The sequence below is a fragment of the Dermochelys coriacea genome, chromosome 12 (assembly GCF_009764565.3).
Source record: "Dermochelys coriacea isolate rDerCor1 chromosome 12, rDerCor1.pri.v4, whole genome shotgun sequence".
Lineage (NCBI taxonomy): Eukaryota > Metazoa > Chordata > Testudines > Dermochelyidae > Dermochelys > Dermochelys coriacea.
The window spans coordinates 34,736,489-34,756,076 of NC_050079.1; the positions used below are offsets into that span (position 1 = coordinate 34,736,489).

Consider the following 19,588-nt stretch of genomic DNA (forward strand, 5'->3'; position numbering starts at 1 on the left):
CTCCCTGGCTTTATGGAAGTCCCACCTGTTCCTGCCCAGCTGAGCTTCTTCTAATAGGGCTTTTCTCTGAGTCTTGCCTCCTAATAGATTAATGGGCCCTCTGGCCTACCCTAATCCCTTCATGGCAAGTGTGGGGTGGACGCTCCATCACACAGCTTCCAACACCTCATTTGTTTAATTAGTGTAAAGTTCCTAGTGTCCGAGAATGGAAGGTATGACATCACAGTACCACCCCCCTCCTCAACATCATCCAGAGAAAATGGGAAGAACGCCCCTTTCTGAATGACCAACTCTATTTTACTCAGTACCTGGTTTATGCTACCTACTTTAAGTTTTGATTTGATCCCTCACTCCTGTAGCATCCTCTTCACCTTCATTTCGCTGCTGGTTGTTTCCTGCATGCTGGTCATATGCCTCTGCAATGGTTATTTCTCTAAAAGGCTTATTAAAGCAGGTAGTTTATGTGTGTGACCTTCCTTCCTCTCTCTACTGAGTTTATTTCATTTTGCATCTGCTTCCCCTTCTATATTGAGTTGTGGGGGGCCAGATCCTCCATCCTTCATTGAGACTAGCAGTCCCTGCTCACGCATATAGACCCATTGAAGTAAAAATTACTATATGGTTGAGTAACAGTTGAAGGGTTGAGCCCTAATTCACTGACCACAGCAACTCTATTCCTTCTTTTCTCAGGACATTTTATTTTCCTCAAATTTCCCCTTGCTGCTGTTGCTGTTTCTCTTTGTTCCTCTCTGTGGACCTGTTTTATAAAGGACGAAGCACAACAAGATCCAGCCCATGAGTAGATAGCGAGGTAGAAGGTGAGATCTCTCACTCTTTCCTATAGAAAATAAATACTTTGGGTGCTGGAATTGTTTCCTACTTTCTACTCCCCACCCGGACCTGTGCCATTTCTGAGAGAGGGGACTCTCCCCATTAACATCAATCACAAAACTTCCATTGACTTTAGTGAGCCAGGCTTTCACCTCCTAGACTACTTCAGTGAATTCCCTGTACTGTGACACCACTGGAAAAACTTCAGAAGCAGAAAGAGCTTCTTTCATCTGCTTTTAATTAACTGTACTCAGTATCGCTGACAGGTTTTTCTCCTCTCTCCGAATAACCTCCTTTGCCTGACATTGGGACAATGAGAGGAAGGTAACACATCCAACTGTTTCAGAGTAGCAGCCGTGTTAGTCTGTATTCGCAAAAAGAAAAGGAGTACTTGTGGCACTTTAGAGACTAACAAATTTATTAGAGCATAAGCTTTCGTGCATCCGATGAAGTGAGCTGTAGCTCACGAAAGCTTATGCTCTAATAAATTTGTTAGTCTCTAAGGTGCCACAAGTACTCTTTTTCTTTTTACATCCAACTGTGTGTCAACTTTGATCTTCAATTATCCCAATTACTCACACTTCAGAGTTTAAGGTAGTAAGAAGAGAAGTTTTACAATAGCAAGAACAACTTTGCACTTAGAGTGATGTACATGGACAGCAGTCAGATCCTCAGCAGGTGTGAAATAGCATTGGCTTCAGTGGATCTATGTTGATTTTCATCAGCTGAGGATCTGGCTTTGTGTCTGTGCTGCTGTAGCCCATTGTTCAGTATGTGCCATATGTGGTCCTCTGTACCAGGTTTCCAGAGTGTGTGCCTCTGCTACCACAGCCAGCTAGGAGGATTAGTCTTTTAGCTCAATCTGCAGAGATTAATGCTCTAGCTCCGGAGGTTGACAGTTCAATCCCTGTTGATGCCCAGATGACAATCATTATGCTACTCAGAAGTCAGATTTCACTGAATTTTTCAACTCGCTATAGTAAATATTGCAAATACTTGCCTCTGTTTGAAGAAAATATCAATTTTCCAGAGGCAGGAAAGCAAAGCACTTAGCTGAGTGTCCAGCTTTATTTTCTGATTTCTCCCTTATTACAGGGTCATTTGGAAAGTCACTGGATAGTAGAATGGTGCTGAAGCAGAGTGAAAATGAACCAAAAGAAGAGAAAAAACAACATCTGATGCAAAATCTGTCTGCATTTCAGGAGCTGTCAAAATGAAAAATGAAACCACAAGTTGGCCTTTAAAAATATTAATTTATTTTAAAGATGAACAGCAGAATGCTGGGGAAAAAGTCACCTTATCTTCAGGAAGGAGGAAGCTAGACTAAATCTCTATCATTCTTCCCAGATCTCGAATGTCACTTTCCTACCACCCTTAAATTTAAAAAAGAATTGCAAGGAGGTAATCCTCGATCTTCCAAACATAATAAATTCCTGAGGTGTTTTTGCTTTGTTATTAATGAGCCAGTCATCAAATGTACTAACCAAGGTTTAAGGTGGTATAATTTCAGTGGTCTTATTTGTCAGTTTTACTGACTTAAGCAGATTCACTTCCCCTTTTGACTTAGGGCAGTATTTATGAATTGCTTGACAACAGAAGCAATGTTGCATTGACAGGAAGTAGGACTACCTGTGACAATAAAAAATATAATTGATGAATATTTTTTATAATGTATAAGTTATTTATAATTGACAGTTGGTTAATGTCCGGTTATATCTAGGGCGTGTTTTTCACAAGTACTCACCAAAAGGCTATTTTTATCTAAATAAGGCTTTAATTACCACCCTATACATGTTTTCTCCTGTTAATTCCATGCAGCAAATCACTGAATCTTAGTGAATTTACAATCCCCACTACGAAATAATGTAAAATCATATTCCAATATTTTATACTACTTGAAATAGTAACTTGATATTTTTTCAGTAATTTGTCAAAATATTTGGAAGATGTTCCTATTGTAAATGATATTTCTTAATTTATTATATTTGGATGTATGCTTTGTTACCATAGTTACATATTCTGAGAGTGAATACAATACATTCCATTCCTGAGTGGAACAGAAAAGAAAAAAAATCACTGTTCTTTACTTGCTAATGTAAAGCTGATGGATAATGAAGGCCCATTGCAGATTTTGAAAGTTTATTTCATATTAGATTAACTTTTAAATGTATCATTTACCATTGTTCTACTAAATCCATCCAGCGCCTATGAAATGGAGGTAAATAATTTCCCTTTAAGTGCCTACCTTAGTCCTCTCAGATGATGAGCTGGTAATCTGAATATTGCATTTCACAAATCTGTGGACCTCAGGGTCAGATCCTCAGCTGGTGCAAATCAATGTAGCTTCAGTAAAGTCAATAGAGCTATACTGGTGTACACCCACTGGGGATGTGACACTATCTTGCTCAAAAAAAGCAATCCATTTGACACTGGCTAACTTGAAGATTATTGCCTGTCTTCTAACCTGCCTTTGGGGGGCAAATGTATAGAAAAGGCAGCAGTGAGGAAACTGTGCCACCATCTGGAGTTGCAGATTTCTTTGATAACTGTCAGTCTGGTTTTATGCCTGATAATAACTAGGGGACTGCACTGGTTTCATTGTTTGACAATTGGTTGATATCTTCCTATCTCTGGATAAAAGGCTGGTTCATTTTAGTTCTAATATTTGTGGGGATTTTTTTTCCGGTCTCTCTTCTGTTTGATGTGTGTGTGTGTGAAGTCACTGGAGAAGAAAGTGTGATGGTTTGGGAAGCAGCTGCATTGGTATACTGCTGAGATGCAGCTTTACAACTCTTTTTTATTGGACCCACAATGCTTTCCCAGGGTCAGGCCAATGCAAATGCAGAGTGAACTGGTTGAGACCTCATAGAGATCAGTCTGAGTTGATGCTGGTTGGGTGGCAGAAGTTTTCTGATAGCATAGCAGTGATGGTGACTGATTCCTGTAGAGAAGTGATTTTTCACCCTCCCTTTTGTTAAGAGACCTGCAACACTGGCATGCTTTTGGATCACCATCTGCTATTAGAATCTCAGGGTGCTGCAGAAGCCAGAAGTGCCTATTTTATATCTGCATATTACATGATAACTGTGACCATTTCTCTTGGATCTTCATGCCTTTGTGGCTGACAGATTGGACTATTGTAATGCTTTTGACCATACTCTAAAGGAACCGTCCATGGAGCCCATCCTGAAGTTGCAGTTGGTACAGAATATGGTAGCCCAGTCACTTAGTGGGATTGGCTACAGCACATTACACCAGTTCTCCATAAACTATGCCGGCTTCATGTTCTCTGCCAGGTGCAACACAAGGTGTGTATTGATATTGCTTTATTTAGCCCTATATAGTTTGTATTCTACTTCCTGTCCAAGTGAGATTGTCTGATGTGCTCTCAGTAATCGTTCCTAGGTTTGAATATCTATTGCTGGGTGGGAGTTCTACATGAAGGGTCTCAACTTTGGAATTTGCTTCTTTTTCAACTGGCCACAACCCCAAGCTTGTTAACCATCAGAAAAGGGTGCCAAACTTATCTGCCTACTCGAGCTTTAGCCCATTGGCTGATGAGGGAGGGAATTATGTCTTTAAAGTGGTTCTGGTTTTTGTTCAGTGATGTTACCTTCAAGTTCCAACCTTTTGATTGTAGTAAGTTTGAAGAGTGTCTATTTTGTTGCTTAAAAAGAAAAATGAATAGTATGGGTTAGATCGTGTGATTCTTACAGTTTGTCTACACTGCAATTAGCGGTGTGACTACCATTCACATGCTCTGCTAACTAGAGTTTAGACCAAAGTTTCAACATGATAGGCCTAAGCCATAGCTTTCTGCCCCCTTCTTTTCTTCTGAAAGTAGCCCTTTAGTCAGCATGTATTGAATTTACAAATTATTGTCTTCAAATTTGCCAGCTCCACTTGCTGGATTGAAGTTGACCTAAGCCTAAAAGACTGACTTTATTAATAAAACACAGAAGCATATAATTTAGTGTTGTGAGACTACACATAGAAAATGTACTACTCAACATCATTCTCCTGTATCCTATTGTATGTGCTCGTGAGTTTAGTTTACTAGTTTCTTTTGCTTTCTTTCTTGCTTGCTTTCTTCAAGATTTGTGTCATATTCTACCTCCTAGCAATGAAGATGAATGAGAAGCTGTTGAATAAAGGTGGATGACTAACCAGAAATGCCTGTGAACTTGTAATGTAACAACCAACCAGGAGAAAAAAAGTGGCATTAGGGAGCCTGACATGCTTTATCAATTCCATTCAGAAAAAGATCAATTTTGCTTTAAATTTTAGGAATGATTTCTTTATTGTTTGTTTTAATGGTTCAATGCATTAGAAGTTTAAATATAGGAAAGTTATAACCAATACTTTTCATTGTTTTATTTCCTAGCACCATGACCAATGAGGCAAATAATCCATGGCCATTAAGCTTTCTATATAAAGAATTGAAATGTATACAGAGCTTACAACAGCATGAATAATGGAGTTCTTTCCTTAGGCCTTGAAAGGTTGACACATACAATATTTTTCAACAAGAATACATGGTGTGATTCTTTAGTCTCAATCTATTTAATATTAAATACAATTTTTATGGCTTCCTTCAGAAAAAAAGTCATGTATCACTTAGCCATTGTGAACTTATGGGGATACTATACAAGTGACTTAAGTACTGACTTTGCATGCAATTCCACTGTTATTTTTCAAGAAAGCTCAGGCCCGGGGCATGAAGTTTCCTCCAGAAAACAGAGTGGGTCAAAAAGAGACATGAATCCATCAATCAATACACGAACATGTCACCCTTCATGTGAACATCACACATCTCTGTCATAGCAAATAAAAGCTGGAAACTAAGTGGCAAGAACAAAATACTCATTAGATATGTACAGAACTTCAAACAGAAACTCCGAGAAATGAGCATGTGAATGATGGTTTCTCAGGAACTGTAGTAAATAGAGATACAACTAAACCAAAATGGGGGTGCAGACATCCCCTAGTACTTTCTGTGTTCAAAATCCAGATCCAAACATTGCATCTGAATCCTCTCACTAATAAAATACAATCTACTTTTCCTTCAGCCCCAAAAAAAATCAAAGGCCTGTTTTTTTAAAAACTAAGTTACACTGAAGTTTTTAAGGGAAAACATGGGGGGGAGGGGGCATTGAATCACAGGAATCATGCCTGCCAGATACAAAGATAATGTGTTGTATTCTCTAAGCAGAATTTCACTTTGCTGCTGTGGAGCATGTTAAAACATTTTTTGCAGGCTATCAGCCAGGCTAGTAGGCATGGTAGAGAAGGAATACTGGGAATTTGTAAATCTATCTTGTGAAGCAAGCAAATGTTTCACAAAGATCGGTTAAGAAAATTGCAGTAAGGTTTTATTCTTCATTTGTAATTAACAAAGCAGAAGTGGTTAAAGTAGTGGACTGGAAGTTTGGAGCCTGTGATTTATTCCTAGATGACTCCATGCTTCTGAAGAAGTGGGATTTTACCCACGAAAGCTTATGCCCAAATAAATCTGTTAGTCTTTAAGGTGCCACCAGACTCCTTGTTGTATTTTTGGATACAGACTAACATGGCTACCCCTCTGATACTTGATTCATAGCTTTGTGACTGATTCTCCATATGGCCTCAGGCATGCCATTTTGGCTCAATTCACCCATCTGTTAAATGGGTATAATGGTATTTGTCTCTCCTGCAGTGTGTTGCTAGACTCAATTAATCTTTGTAAAGGGCTTTAGGATCTTCATATGAAAGACACTAGATAGCTGCAAATTAATATGGTTAATAATCTGGTCATCAAGAATTGTTTAAAGGCACATTGCATTCTATTTACTACTTAAAATGATACTTACATGCTTAAAGAGAGAAGACATCAAAAACCATTTAAGTTGCTTACGACATTTACTATAAAATATGCTGCTGTGTCACTGCTTTGAATAATATGTTGGTCAGTATGATACGTTATTTTGTAATAGGGTATCATGGTACTTGTGAAATGTGCATCTGTAATTTTCCACATTTCTCCCTGGCTGTGTGTATATAGGAGCCTATAAAGGATTTATTGTCCTCTAAGGGCTGAATCCTCCTGCCAGTGAAAAGCCTGGACAAACAATCTTTGTTAAAGGGAGTTTCTGTGGTAGGAATGAAATCCTTCCCCACTTAGGGCGTGGGGCTACACCTTAGCCAGTATTGCAGTTCCCTGGGCACGGGAAGGGGGAAAACCAGTTATGTATTCATTGGCCTCACACCATGCCAACCCTCTGCATTAAAGGAAATGGAGCATTACCAAAGCTCAGCATTACTGCATGCAGTAGTTGTGGATTCCTTGTACAGGCTCTCCATATCCTGCAGCACAACCACACAGGTTCCATCCACAGTCATTGGAGGTTTTTGCCCTACGTAACTAAAATGCATTGTAAAAATTATTTCTGAGCTGTCATTGTTGGTTGTAATAGTATCTCCTGAAGGGAGGGAGGGACGGGGAGATATCCTTATTAGGGGATAATCATTTCAGTTATTGGAGGAATTGTGTGATCTGTTGGCTTACAAGCAGCAAATCTACTTTGGAATTTTCCCCCAATGTATATGAACAGATGAGGAGATAAGTTGTAGTCCAATAAAATACTATTCTGAAGGGTGTGAGGGTCAGATTTTACCCTCATGTAAGTGTAGTGTTTTTAACAGAATTGTGAGGGCAGAATTTGGCTCTTCTGTTCGCATGGGGAGGTTTAGGACCAATTGTTGTCCTTCCTAGCAGGTTTGGTCAGCTGCCTAATTTGAATATCAGTTGGGGAGTGGCTCAGGTGTCCAAACTTCAGACTTGAAATGCTTAGATTCCCTGGAACCACAGTCTAAAATATTGGTGGCTTTAATCCAACCCTTTATTCTTCCAAGGTAGATAAAGAGGGTTCCTTGCATCTTAAAACCTGAGGCTTTGCCTGCGCGGTGTCCTATGACCTCTTTCTTAAATATGTATCAAATTTTCCACAGTGTGCTATGCCCCAACCTGCCCACAGAGGAAGGGGGTAGTCTCTTATCATCTGACTATGGGCCCAATCCTATGACGTTTTGAGCAACTCCTGAGCAAAATGAAAGCTCTGAACTCCCATTAAAGTCAGTGACATTTGAGGGTGCTCTACACCTGACAGGATCAGACCTTGTATGTTGAAAATGTGGATATGCTGCATAATTAATTTGCATATCATGAATCCATAATACCAGCTCCATAATGCAAATACTTTAGGTGAAATCCTATCTCAATTGCAGTCAATGGCAAAACTCCCATTGTCTTCAACGATACCGGGAATTTCGCCTTAGAAAGCAAGTTATATGCTCTTCTAGGCCCTGATTCAGGAAAGCATCCTTATTCGGGAAGTGCTTTTAAGCACGTGCCTAACTTCTACTGAAGTCAGTGGAACTTAAAGTAAATGCTTAAGCTCTTTCATGGATGGGGTACTAGACTCAGACAGTTACTGGGTGTGTTGAGAACAGAGAAATGCCAATAGGGTTTAATCCACATTGTGGACGCACAGTCTGAAAAATGTTATAAGAATCAGAAGCATGCCCATGTGTGTGCAAGCACACAGTCACACACCCCACACATCCAATTTTTAATTAATTTGTACTTCTTATACTTACAAACCACCAGCAGTTTGGTTGTCTTTTCTCTTCAAAAATTATTGCAAAGAAATAGTGGTCCATGTCTCATCTCCTCCTGAATCTCCCTTTACTCGGTTTCTTTCCTAGAAACAAGACCTAAAAAGAAAAATCAGAATTTTTTATTATAACTGCTTATAGACATTCAAGGTAGCACTGGGACTGAGCAGTGCAATCCTCATATGCACTTCTCCTATGTTCTCAAATGTGCAATCCTGAAGCATGAACATTGTACAACTGCAAACTTAACTTTGATTCAATTACAAAAAGTTTTTTAGCCAAATAATTCAGCTGCATGTCTCACTCCTGGAATAGCGTAACACTTTGGTTCTGATTCCTCTGAGATATTATGGTCCAGTTCACATTAAGGTTTTACTAATTTTTTATTTGCACTGCACATATTATTAGTTGAAAATCCCACATTTCATTCAGTATTTCCATGTCACATCCTGAGAACTAAAGACATTTTCATTCCCCTACAGGGAGAAAACCTTGCTCAATTTTTGTCCCCCACCCCAACCCTTGCAATATCCCTCTTGACAGGGAGCACTACTGAACATGTGAATTTCTCATTCCCATTGTTTTTGGATTATTTTTCAAATGAAGTAGGTGCAGGAAATGGCAGAGCTTGGGTGGGGGTGGACAGGGGGAGGGATGGATACTATTTGGAGATAACGATGCTGCCTTGACAATATTTTGCAAGCCTTTGAATTCCCTGAGAGAGAAACAGTGATGATAATATTTTCTACTGTACTTTCATCTGTGTAATAGTTTTGCTTTAGTAAATTAATACATATCTGTTATTGATTTTATTTTACTTTCCCATTAATAATTGGATTCCAGTTTTGATAAGCAGGATATAACCAGGATTAGGAACAGGATGATAAACATTTAACAAAGGCAGTCATTTTACAGTGTGTCTTCTCTGTGTATTTATTAAACTAATTATTTATGCCTCCGAGCTTCTCTTCCATTTGAGTTCTGGTATGTTAGCTCAGCATTTTGAAAAAAAAAATTCTGGAAATTTCTTTTACTTTTAGTGACCTAGATATTGGCATTTTCAAAGTAGGGCAAAATGCAATGCTATTTTATATTTATTGCACGTGAATTTACAATTTCTCTGTTCCTTTTCTTCATCTCAATAAAGTTTATGCAAATAACATTATATTTTATAATAAGATTAACATTTGTTAATCTCAGTTCAAATAGTGGATTTGTACTGCACCAGATTTCCAGACACTTTTGTTGAATGAGAGTAGGGGACAGCTTGTAATACTTCCATTATTATGCCAGTCTGTTAATCTTGATTTGTCATTTTTGATTACACATCTTCATTTTCAGTGTTCATTGTTAATTTTTTCAACCCCATTATATTCACACATGCACATTTTTTGTTTCTTTTTACAGATGTGTCTGGGTATAACTAGTTCCAAGCCACGGGCCTGAAGCTAGAACACTTACTACAGTGTTGGCTTCAGTGGGAAACCCGGTGTGTGAGTAAGAGTTTTTAGTCCTTGACCTCGAGGGGTGGGAGGTGGGGAGTTAGATCTTGATCTGCTTAAGGTCAGTATTAAGTATCTGATTAAGGTCTTGCTGATTTAGATTTAAATTCATTCAAATGGCTGAGATTCTTGCAAAATTGAAAGGGTCATTAGTCATTTCTTTGGCATTATCAGAAACCGTTCTGAGACACAAGATGCTGTTTCAGGACAAAAAGAAAAGGACTACTTGTGGCACCTTAGAGACTAACAAATTTATTAGAGCATAAGCTTTCGTGAGCTACAGCTCACTTCATCGGATGCATTTGGTGGAAAAAAACCCACCAAGTGCATCCGATAAATTGAGCTGTAGCTCACGAAAGCTTATGCTCTAATAAATTTGTTAGTCTCTAAGGTGCCACAAGTACTCCTTTTCTTTTTGCGAATACAGACTAAAACGGCTGCTACTCTGAAACGTTTCAGGACAGTTCGCCTTTGTGTATCTAAAGTGAATCACACCTAGGTATTTTAGCCCAATCTGTTTTATGCTCCTTTTAAAACCTCACCTCACTTGTGTGTAAATTTTCTTATCACCCACACTGGAACCTTGTACAATTTTCCCTTACCAGGCTTTAATAACCTTGGGCTAGATTGGGATTTGGATTAAATATCCATGCAGGGAAATAAGAAGGAGTAAGATCTGCTTTACAGCTCCATTCAGGCAATTAGACCTTGGCTCTGAGCCTGCAGGAGTAAGCATGTGCTGCATGCTTATTTCTTCCCTCCAGAGTAAGTAGATGGGAATTTGGCCAAGTTTTGCAGCATAACTGAGTGGGCAGAGTAAGGAGAAATTGGGGAGGAATTGTGATTTAGAAAGGTGTGTGTATGGCACAATGCCACCCGTGGTTACTCCAGGGGTGGTGCAGCTTTTTTACTGCCCTTTCTCAGATCCATGGCTAGAGTCACAATCTAGCCCTTTCTTGCTTTGAAATTTTTCTTTTAATATTGTCATAAATGTCTGCTCTCTAATTTTCAAGGATGCCCAGAATTCTGCCATCAGACTGCTTTTTCACTCTTAGAAGTGTACCTCTCATATCATCACCCCATTCTTTGTTACCTTTACTATCTTTTAATCTATAAAGAATGTCCAGAAATCTATTCCTAGTTTTCAAAACTCCCTGTGAACTTACTCCGTCCTGCCTCTCTGACCTCAGCTTACTCCCATGCCCACCCATTCATTCTGTTCCTCTACTGTCCCTCTACTGAGACATGACTGGGAGTGATTCTTTCCTCTAAAAGAAAAGGAGTACTTGTGGCACCTTAGAGACTAACACATTTATTTGAGAATAAGCTTTCGTGAGCTACAGCTCACTTCATCGGATGCATTCAGTGGAAAATACAGTGGGGAGATTTATATACACACACAGAGAACATGAAACAATGGGTTTTATCATACACACTGTAAGGAGAGTGATCACTTAAGATGAGCTATTACCAGCGGGGGGGGCGGAAAGGAAAACCTTTTATGGTGATAATCAAGTTGGGCCATTTCCAGCAGTTAACAAGAAAGTCTGAGGAACAGTGGGGGGTGGGGTGGGGGGGAGAAATAACATGGGGAAATAGTTTTACTTTGTGTAATGACCCATCCACTCCCAGTCTCTATTCAAGCCTAAGTTAATTGTATCCATTTTGCAAATTAATTCCAATTCAGCAGTCTCTCTTTGGAGTCTGTTTCTGAAGTTTTTTTATTGAAGGACAGGCAGTCTCATGTCTGTAATTGAGTGACCGGAGAGATTGAAGTGTTCTCCGACTGGTTTTTGAATGTTATAATTCTTGACGTCTGATTTGTGTCCATTTATTCTTTTATGTAGAGACTGTCCAGTTTGACCAATGTACATGGCAGAGGGGCATTGCTGGCACATGATGACATATATCACATTGGTAGATTCGCAGGTGAACGAGCCTCTGATAGTGTGGCTGATGTGATTAGGCCCTCTGATGGTGTCCTCTGAATAGATATGTGGACAGAGTTGGCAACGGGCTTTGTTGCAAGAATAGATTCCTGAGTTAGTGGTTCTGTTCTGTGGTGTGTGGTTGCTGGTGAGTATTTGCTTCAGGTTGGGGGGCTGTCTGTAAGCAAGAACTGGCCTGTCTCCCAAGATCTGTGAGAGTGATGGGTCATCCTTCAGGATAGGTTGTAGATCCTTGATGGTGCATTGGAGAGGTTTTAGTTTGGGGCTGAAGGTGATGGCTAGTGGCGTTCTGTTATTTTCTTTGTTGGGCCTGTCCTGTAATAGGTGACTTCTGGGTACTCTTCTGGCTCTGTCAATCTGTTTCTCCACTTCAGCAGGTGGATATTGTAGTTGTAAGAATGCTTGATAGAGATCTTGTAGGTGTTTGTCTCTGTCTGAGGGGTTGGAGCAAATGCAGTTGTATCGTAGAGCTTGGCTATAGACAATGGATCGTGTGGTGTGATCTGGGTGAAAGCTGGAGGCATGAAGGTAGGAATAGCAGTCAGTAGGTTTCCGGTATAGGGTGGTGTTTATGTGACCATCGCTTATAAGCACCGTAGTGTCCAGGAAGTGGATCTCTTGTGTGGACTGGTCCAGGTTGAGGTTGATGGTGGGATGGAAATTGTTAAAATCATGGTGGAATTCCTCAAGGGCTTCTTTTCCATGGGTCCAGATGATGAAGATGTCATCAATGTAGCGCAAGTAGAGTAGGGGCATTAGGGGACGAGAGCTGAGGAAGCGTTGTTCTAAGTCAGCCATAAATATGTTGGCATACTGTGGGGCCATGCGGGTACCCATAGCAGTGCCACTGATTTCAAGGTATACATTATCCTCAAATGTGAAATAGTTATGGGTGAGGACAAAGTCACAAAGTTCAGCCACCAGGTTAGCCGTGACATTATCGGGGATACAGTTCCTGACGGCTTGTAGTACATCTTTGTGTGGAATGTTGGTGTAGAGGGCTTCTACAACCATAGTGGCTAGGATGGTGTTTTCAGGAAGATCACCAATGGACTGTAGTTTCCTCAGGAAGTCAATTGTGTCTCGAAGATAGCTGGGAGTGCTGGTAGCGTTGGGCCTGAGGTGGGAGTCTACATAGCCAGACAATCCTGCTGTCAGGGTGCCAATGCCTGAGATAAAGGGGCGTCCAGGATTTCCAGGTTTATGGATCTTGGGTAGCAGATAGAATACCCCAGGTTGGGATATACCCCATGTTTATCTCCCCCCACACTGTTCCTCAGACGTTCTTGTCAACTGCTGGAAATGGCCCACCTTGATTATCACTACAAAAAGTTCCCTCCCTTCCCCCCCCCCCCCCCGCTCTCCTACTGGTAATAGCTCACCTTAAGTGATCATCTGGTTACAGTGTGTATAGTAACACCCATTGTTTCATGTTCCCTATGTATATAAATCTCCCCATTGTATTTTCCACTGAATGCATCCGATAAAGTGAGCTGTAGCTCACAAAAGCTTATGCTCAAATAAATGTGTTAGTCTCTAAGGTGCCACAAGTACTCCTTTTCTTTTTGCGAATACAGACTAACACGGCTGCTACTCTGAAACCATTCTTTCCTCTGCAATTCTCCATCAGCCTGGAATTTTCTCTTCCTCACCCTAAACTAGTGTCTCCTTCTTTACCCTTTCCCTCTTGTCTTAAGCCCTTCTCTGCCCCTCTGACTTAACAGTGAATTCCTATGTAACATGCTTTTGGTAGCTTTTCATAAAGGAGTGCTATAGAAAGCTGGTTTGCATTGTAACAAGTGGCCCCTTAATACTTTGATATTGCACAGCATGGTGGAAAGATAATAAATTACTGGCCCTGGACACAAAGGACGCCTTGGCAGACGGAGCTCATAATAGCTTTAATTGGATTGGTTTATATAGAGTGTCTATATATATATCTTTAGAGCTTTTTTTTTCTAAATGGTACAAAAAATTTCACTAAGGGATTATTACAAATGCTGGTTAAATAATTGCAGAGGAAACCTGGTTCCAGGAGACCGCTTAGTATCTTTGCTTTTTTGGTTTATGACTAGCAATGTCCAATGAGAGTCTTCATCCTGCATGGACTTTTCAAACCAACTTGGGAGTTGGTCGTTGACCAGCATTGCAGAATGAGGGTAGGCTATCAGGTCTCAGCTGGGTTAGGAGTATAGAAACCTTACAGATGCTGCTTCAGCTGACTCAATGTTACTTAGTGGCTGCCTTGAGGGAGTGAAAGACTGATATTCATACATCACATGAGGATCTGGGACAAGAGTTAGGATGATATCTATTGCCATAAGATGGACTTAAGCATCGGGAGCCCCTCTACCACAGTAACAGCAAAGAAAAAGGTTTCAGAGTATCAGCCGTGTTAGTCTGTATCTGCAAAAAGAACAGGAGTACTTCTGGCACCTTAGAGACTAACAAATTTATTAGCGCATAAGCTTTCGTGAGCTACAGCCCTTTTCATCGAATGCATAGAATAGAACATATAGTAAGAAGATTTATTGCAGGAGTGGGTGGATAAGATTCTGTGGCCTGCATTGTGCAGGAGGTCAGACTAGATGATCATAATGGTCCCTTCTGACCTTAATGTCTATGTATCTATATACATACAGAGAAGGTGGAAGTTGCCATACAAACTGTAAGAGGCTAATTAATTAAGATGAGCTATTATCAGCAGGAGAAAAAACCTTTTGTAGTGATAATCAAGATGGCCAGTTTTGTTCAATATCTTCATTAATGATCTGGAGGATGCCATGGACTACACCCTCAGCAAGTGTGCAGATGACAATAAACTACGAGGAGAGGTAGATACGCTGGCAGGTAGGGATAGGATACCTGAGGGCCCTAGACAAATTAGAGGATTGGGCCAAAAGAAATCTGATAAGGTTCAACAAGGACAAGCGCAGAGTCCTGCACTTAGGACGGAAGAATCCCATGCACCGCTACAGACTAGGGACCGAATGGCTCGGCAGCAGTTCTGCAGAAAAGGACCTAGGGTTTACAGTGGACAAGAAGCTGGATATGAGTCAACAGTGTGCCATTGTTGCCAAGAAGGCCAATGACATTTTAGGATGTATAAGTAGGAGCATTGCCAGCAGATCGAGGGACATGATCGTTCCCCTCTATTTGACATTGGTGAGGCCTCATCTGGAGTACTGTGTCCAGTTTTGGGCCCACACTACAAGAAGGATGTGGAAAAATTGGAAAGAGTCCAGTGGAGGGCAATAAAACTGATTAGGGGACTGGAACACATGACTTATGAGGAGAGGCTGAGGGAACTGGGATTGTTTAGTCTGCAGAAGAGAAGAATGAGGGGGGATTTGATAGCTGCTTTCAACTACCTGTAAGGGGGTTCCAAAGAGGATGGATCTAGACTGTTCTCAGTGGTAGCAGATGACAGATCGAGGAGTAATGTTCTCAAGTTGCAGTGGGGGAGGTTTAGGTTGGATATTAGGAAAAACTTTTTCACTAGGAGGGTGGTGAAATCTCCTTCCTTGGAAGTTTTTAAGGTCAGGCTTGACAAAACCCTGGCTGGGATGATTTAGTTGGGGATTGGTTCTGCTTTGAGCAGGGGGTTGGACTAGATGATCTCCTGAGGTCCCTTCCAACCCTGATATTCTATGATTCTATGATTCTAATATACTACTGCCTTTAGTGAGGTTAGACATCTAACACAGCACTTATAGGTTTATTCAGCGATGCAAAATTCTTGCAAAAAGAGATTCTAAAATACTTTTTGTGTTCCACTTGTTTTGTTTTGTGTTGTCCCCCTTTATATTCCCCCCTCCCTGTCAGAGGTTGTAATAGGTTGTGTAACTAGATTTATAACAGTGACTGAGGATTGTAATCCTTTTTCCACAGCGAATGTGAAAAGCTCTACAAAATTATGCAAAGAAACTGACATTTTGTAATAGATAAGCTAAAAGAGTTTGCACTATAGGAGAAACCTGTTGCTGATTGAGATTCTTTGTTTAGGGGAGCGACATTTGCACAGGCGTAAGTTGAAAACACAAAAGGTCAAGGCAGTGGAAAATCAGGCCCCTTGTCTGTATTACAGCCTTACGGCTTGAAAGCGAGACTACGGGAAATACTCAATGTCAGGATTTTGGAGTAGGAATTTATACGGTTCTGCTTTGTGTTATTTTCTGATTGAACAGCATTATTAGTGGATTCTATGGGTAGGCTCAGGCAGCAAGGCAAAACGGAACAGAAAAGGGGAAGAGAAACAAAACTTGTCTCTCTGTACAGAAAATACAGGAATCCCAATTATTTTTTTTTATCAAATAAGGCAGAAGAAGAGCTGATCAAAAGATATTTAGAGTTAAGTAACAGCAACTGGAGAAAATTTAAATGGAAAATTGTTTTCTTTCATCAGAAAGTGAATCCTATAGAGGTGCTGATTCCCCCGCCCCATAGAGAATTAAGCCTTTTTGTAAAGCAGCAATGATAATTGAAATCCATTTTACATGATTTTTCCTCAGATGATTTGGAACTAAATCAATTTATATTCCAGGAGCATAATCCAATGAGAGCATAAATGCAGCCACCAGAATTGTTTTTGTCCATAGGGAAAGCTCCTATCATTTGCTGATTCATTATTCTCTCTGCAGGGTGCTTTGTTTCAACAGCTACCTGGAATTATTACTGACAATAGGACACTAAACTAAACTAACCTTTGCATAAAAAAATTAAATTTAAAGGGAAAATAATAATACTGATTAAAACTAATGTTTGATGGCTACTTTGATTAGAATATTGCGTTTACATAGTAACAGGGTCAAACAGATAGGAAGCGTTTTTTAACTGCAACGAGAAGTGAACCTGTTTAACAGGAGCATTAAGTTCCTGATGAAATGCCTGAAATAATAGGCAGTGCTCCCATTAATTTTTAACAATATAAATATCAGGCAAAGATTGTAAAACCGAAATTGCAGACTGTGTTTTCTGCATTAAGGTACTAATTTTAGAAATAACCTCTATCATCTTGGCCTGCTGATGTATGGTTACCATAGCAAGACAGTAATTGAGTTTCCTGAGCATTTTGACCACTGGTACAGGTTTGCAAAACAAACTACATAGCAGAATACAATCTCTATCCTGACCTTTGTAACATTACTTTCTGGTGTGGAATGGGAATGTATATGGAGGGAAATATAACCCAAATGCACCTAATTTGTAAATTATCTGCCGTTAACCCACAGTCAGCTTCATTTGTAACTGATTATGTAAAGACTTGACATAAGGGAGTTGTCATAAAAAATATTATCTTTTATTACTGAGGCAGACAATATTGTTTTAGATGGTAACAAATCAAGGAAAACTTTCATTTTCGGCAAGTGTGCGAGGTCTGCAAGAGCATCAGTTTCTCGATTCTGTCACATGCCTCGATTAACAGACAGGCTCACTCAGACTCTTCTGGCTCATCTGGTCATCAAATAAACTGTTTATCTCTATCATGTGTCATGGGAGTTGTATGCATCAGTTGCTCTTTGAAGTGATTAACTTGCAGAGCATTAAGGATGATTTACAAAGATTGTATATATATATAAAAATAAAGACTTGTGCCTTCTTTGGCTTCTTTGTGATGTGTGAAGAAGGCCTGTACTATTTCCCCCCCATTTTTTCTTTCTTTATATTTTTACCCTAGAAATATCAGGAATGTTAAGGCTCAAGCAACACAGCAATATCTTATGGTCAACACTGTTAACTGTTTCAAAGAGGCCCAGAAGGATGAGAGTGGATGTCTGCCCTTAATTCATTGACAGCAGGACATCATCCATCAGTTTTACTAAAGCAGTTTCAATTCCATTTCCTGGCCTAAATCCAGATTGTGCTGGGTCTAGGATATTAACTTCAATTAGATGATCTTGAAGTTGGCCTTTGACTAGCTTTTCTGTCAACTTGCTCAGTAATGGGAGGTTTGATGTGGGATGATAGTTGACTAGAATTGATGTATCTTCAGTGTTGGTCATACTATTGTGTGTTTAAAGGAAGAAGAAAAGATTCTTTCCCTGGATGAGGCATTGGCTATATCAGTCATGAGTGATACCAGTTGCTCACAATTCTGTTTCACAAGCCACGAAGGGCATGGGTGGCTTCACAGGTCTTCAGTCAAGACTTTTTCAGGGTATCCAGAAATGCTGGATGAGTGAATATACTGAATTCTGGAATTACAGGCAAGCTATGGGTTATTGGGTGCAGGCAAAGCACATCCAGGTTGTTAGGGAATCCTTCCTAAACACACATGATGTTTCCAGCAAAGTAGATTGATAGTTCTTTGCAGGGCTTGGTGCTGTAAACACCCAGGATTGCTCCTTGGGAAGGATTTGGTAGCTTCAGTGGAAGCTGACAGATTTTCATGGCCTGTGCTAGAGCCTTGGCATAGACATGGAGGAATTCATTGTGTTTTCTCCTATACAGTATCAGCCTTTGTCTTCCGCCTGTGGTGCTCAAGTTTCTGCCTCTCTCCCTTCATCTGGTGCAGGATGTTAGAAAATTAAGGAGACCTGTGTGGGCGATGGGGAGGAATGGGCTGTTTGGTGGCCATTGAGTTCATGGTTGAGGCTAATGTGCAATGATAACAATTCACCAGGTCTTTGGCTCCTTGTCCTGTGAGAAGAATACTGTTCTTTACCAGGCTTTGGAATTTGATGGAGTCCATCAGTCTTCATAGTCCATGTAGCGAGTAGATGCCGCTCCTGCCCTGAAGGGCTTAGAACAGCCCCGGAGAGGGCGGTGGCTCTGGCGAGAAGCCTGGGCTGATTGGCGGAGGTAGGCTCAGCTGTGGCCATGTCCCAATCAGGCCCAGCTGGCCCCTATAAGAGGCTGCGAGCCAGAAGCCCAGACAGTCTCCCTCTGCCGGTAGAGGGAGAAGGGCCTGGCTGCAGGGCAGGACACCTAGATTGGAGCAGGGCTGGGGAAGGGGCAGAGGGCCGGGGCCGGGGGGTGGGGCCGGGGCCGGGAGCTGGGAGCTCTGGCCTGGAAAGCTCCAGGCTGTTGGCCTGACTACAGGACGAATAGGTGCAGGGTTTCAGAGGGGCAGCCCATGTATAGGCAGAGGCAGCAAGTCCGAACCCCCTTGCCTGTGATGAGTGGCTTATACTGTAGTCTGCCCCAGAGAGTGGGACTAGATGGGGACTGGAGTAGCCCAGACTGAGGTGAGATATGGTTAGAGGGTGTTGGGGTTCCCCTGGGTGGCGAGACCCAGAACCTGAGAGTGTGGAGGTACTGCCAGGGGCCCTGGGAGGGACACGGGGACAGGCGGTAAGGCGGATCACCGGCCTGCAGAGGTTACTCCGATGCCTGGTGAGGCAATTCCCGATGACTACCAGCAGGAGGTGCCGCAGAGGTGAGTCTGCTCCTCTACAGTCTAATTATGATTCATGGGTCTTTCTTCTTGCCTGGGAGCAGAAAGAGCTCTGACCACTGCTTGAATAAACTGATGGTCTGTCCAAGACTGTGGGTGGGTTGTCATGTCCATGATATTGACACAGTTGTAGTTTGTGTTGCTTTGTGCTGTCTGCTTTTGACCCATGCCTATGTAGTGGTCCTGCACAGTGTCTTAGATGTCTAGAATCTGGTTTCTTATGTCTGTTTTGTTTCCTCAAACAGTTCTTCCCAATT

At 41.0% G+C, this 19,588-nt stretch overlaps 1 protein-coding gene across 3 annotated transcripts in view; it reads left to right on the plus strand.

The window, feature by feature from the left end:
- Nucleotides 1-19,588, plus strand: part of CDH13 (cadherin 13) — a 781,695-nt gene that overhangs the window by 605,062 nt on the left and 157,045 nt on the right. Inside the window, exon 8 of one of the 3 annotated variants that reach the window (XM_038368677.2) lies at nucleotides 9,892-9,945. The exons of the other annotated variants lie outside the window; for them this stretch is intronic. Within the exon in view, the coding sequence (XP_038224605.1) occupies nucleotides 9,892-9,930 (39 nt within the window). The 3' untranslated portion in view covers nucleotides 9,931-9,945. Of the gene's footprint in view, nucleotides 1-9,891; nucleotides 9,946-19,588 lie in introns of those variants that run through there. 3 annotated transcript variants of the gene reach the window in all.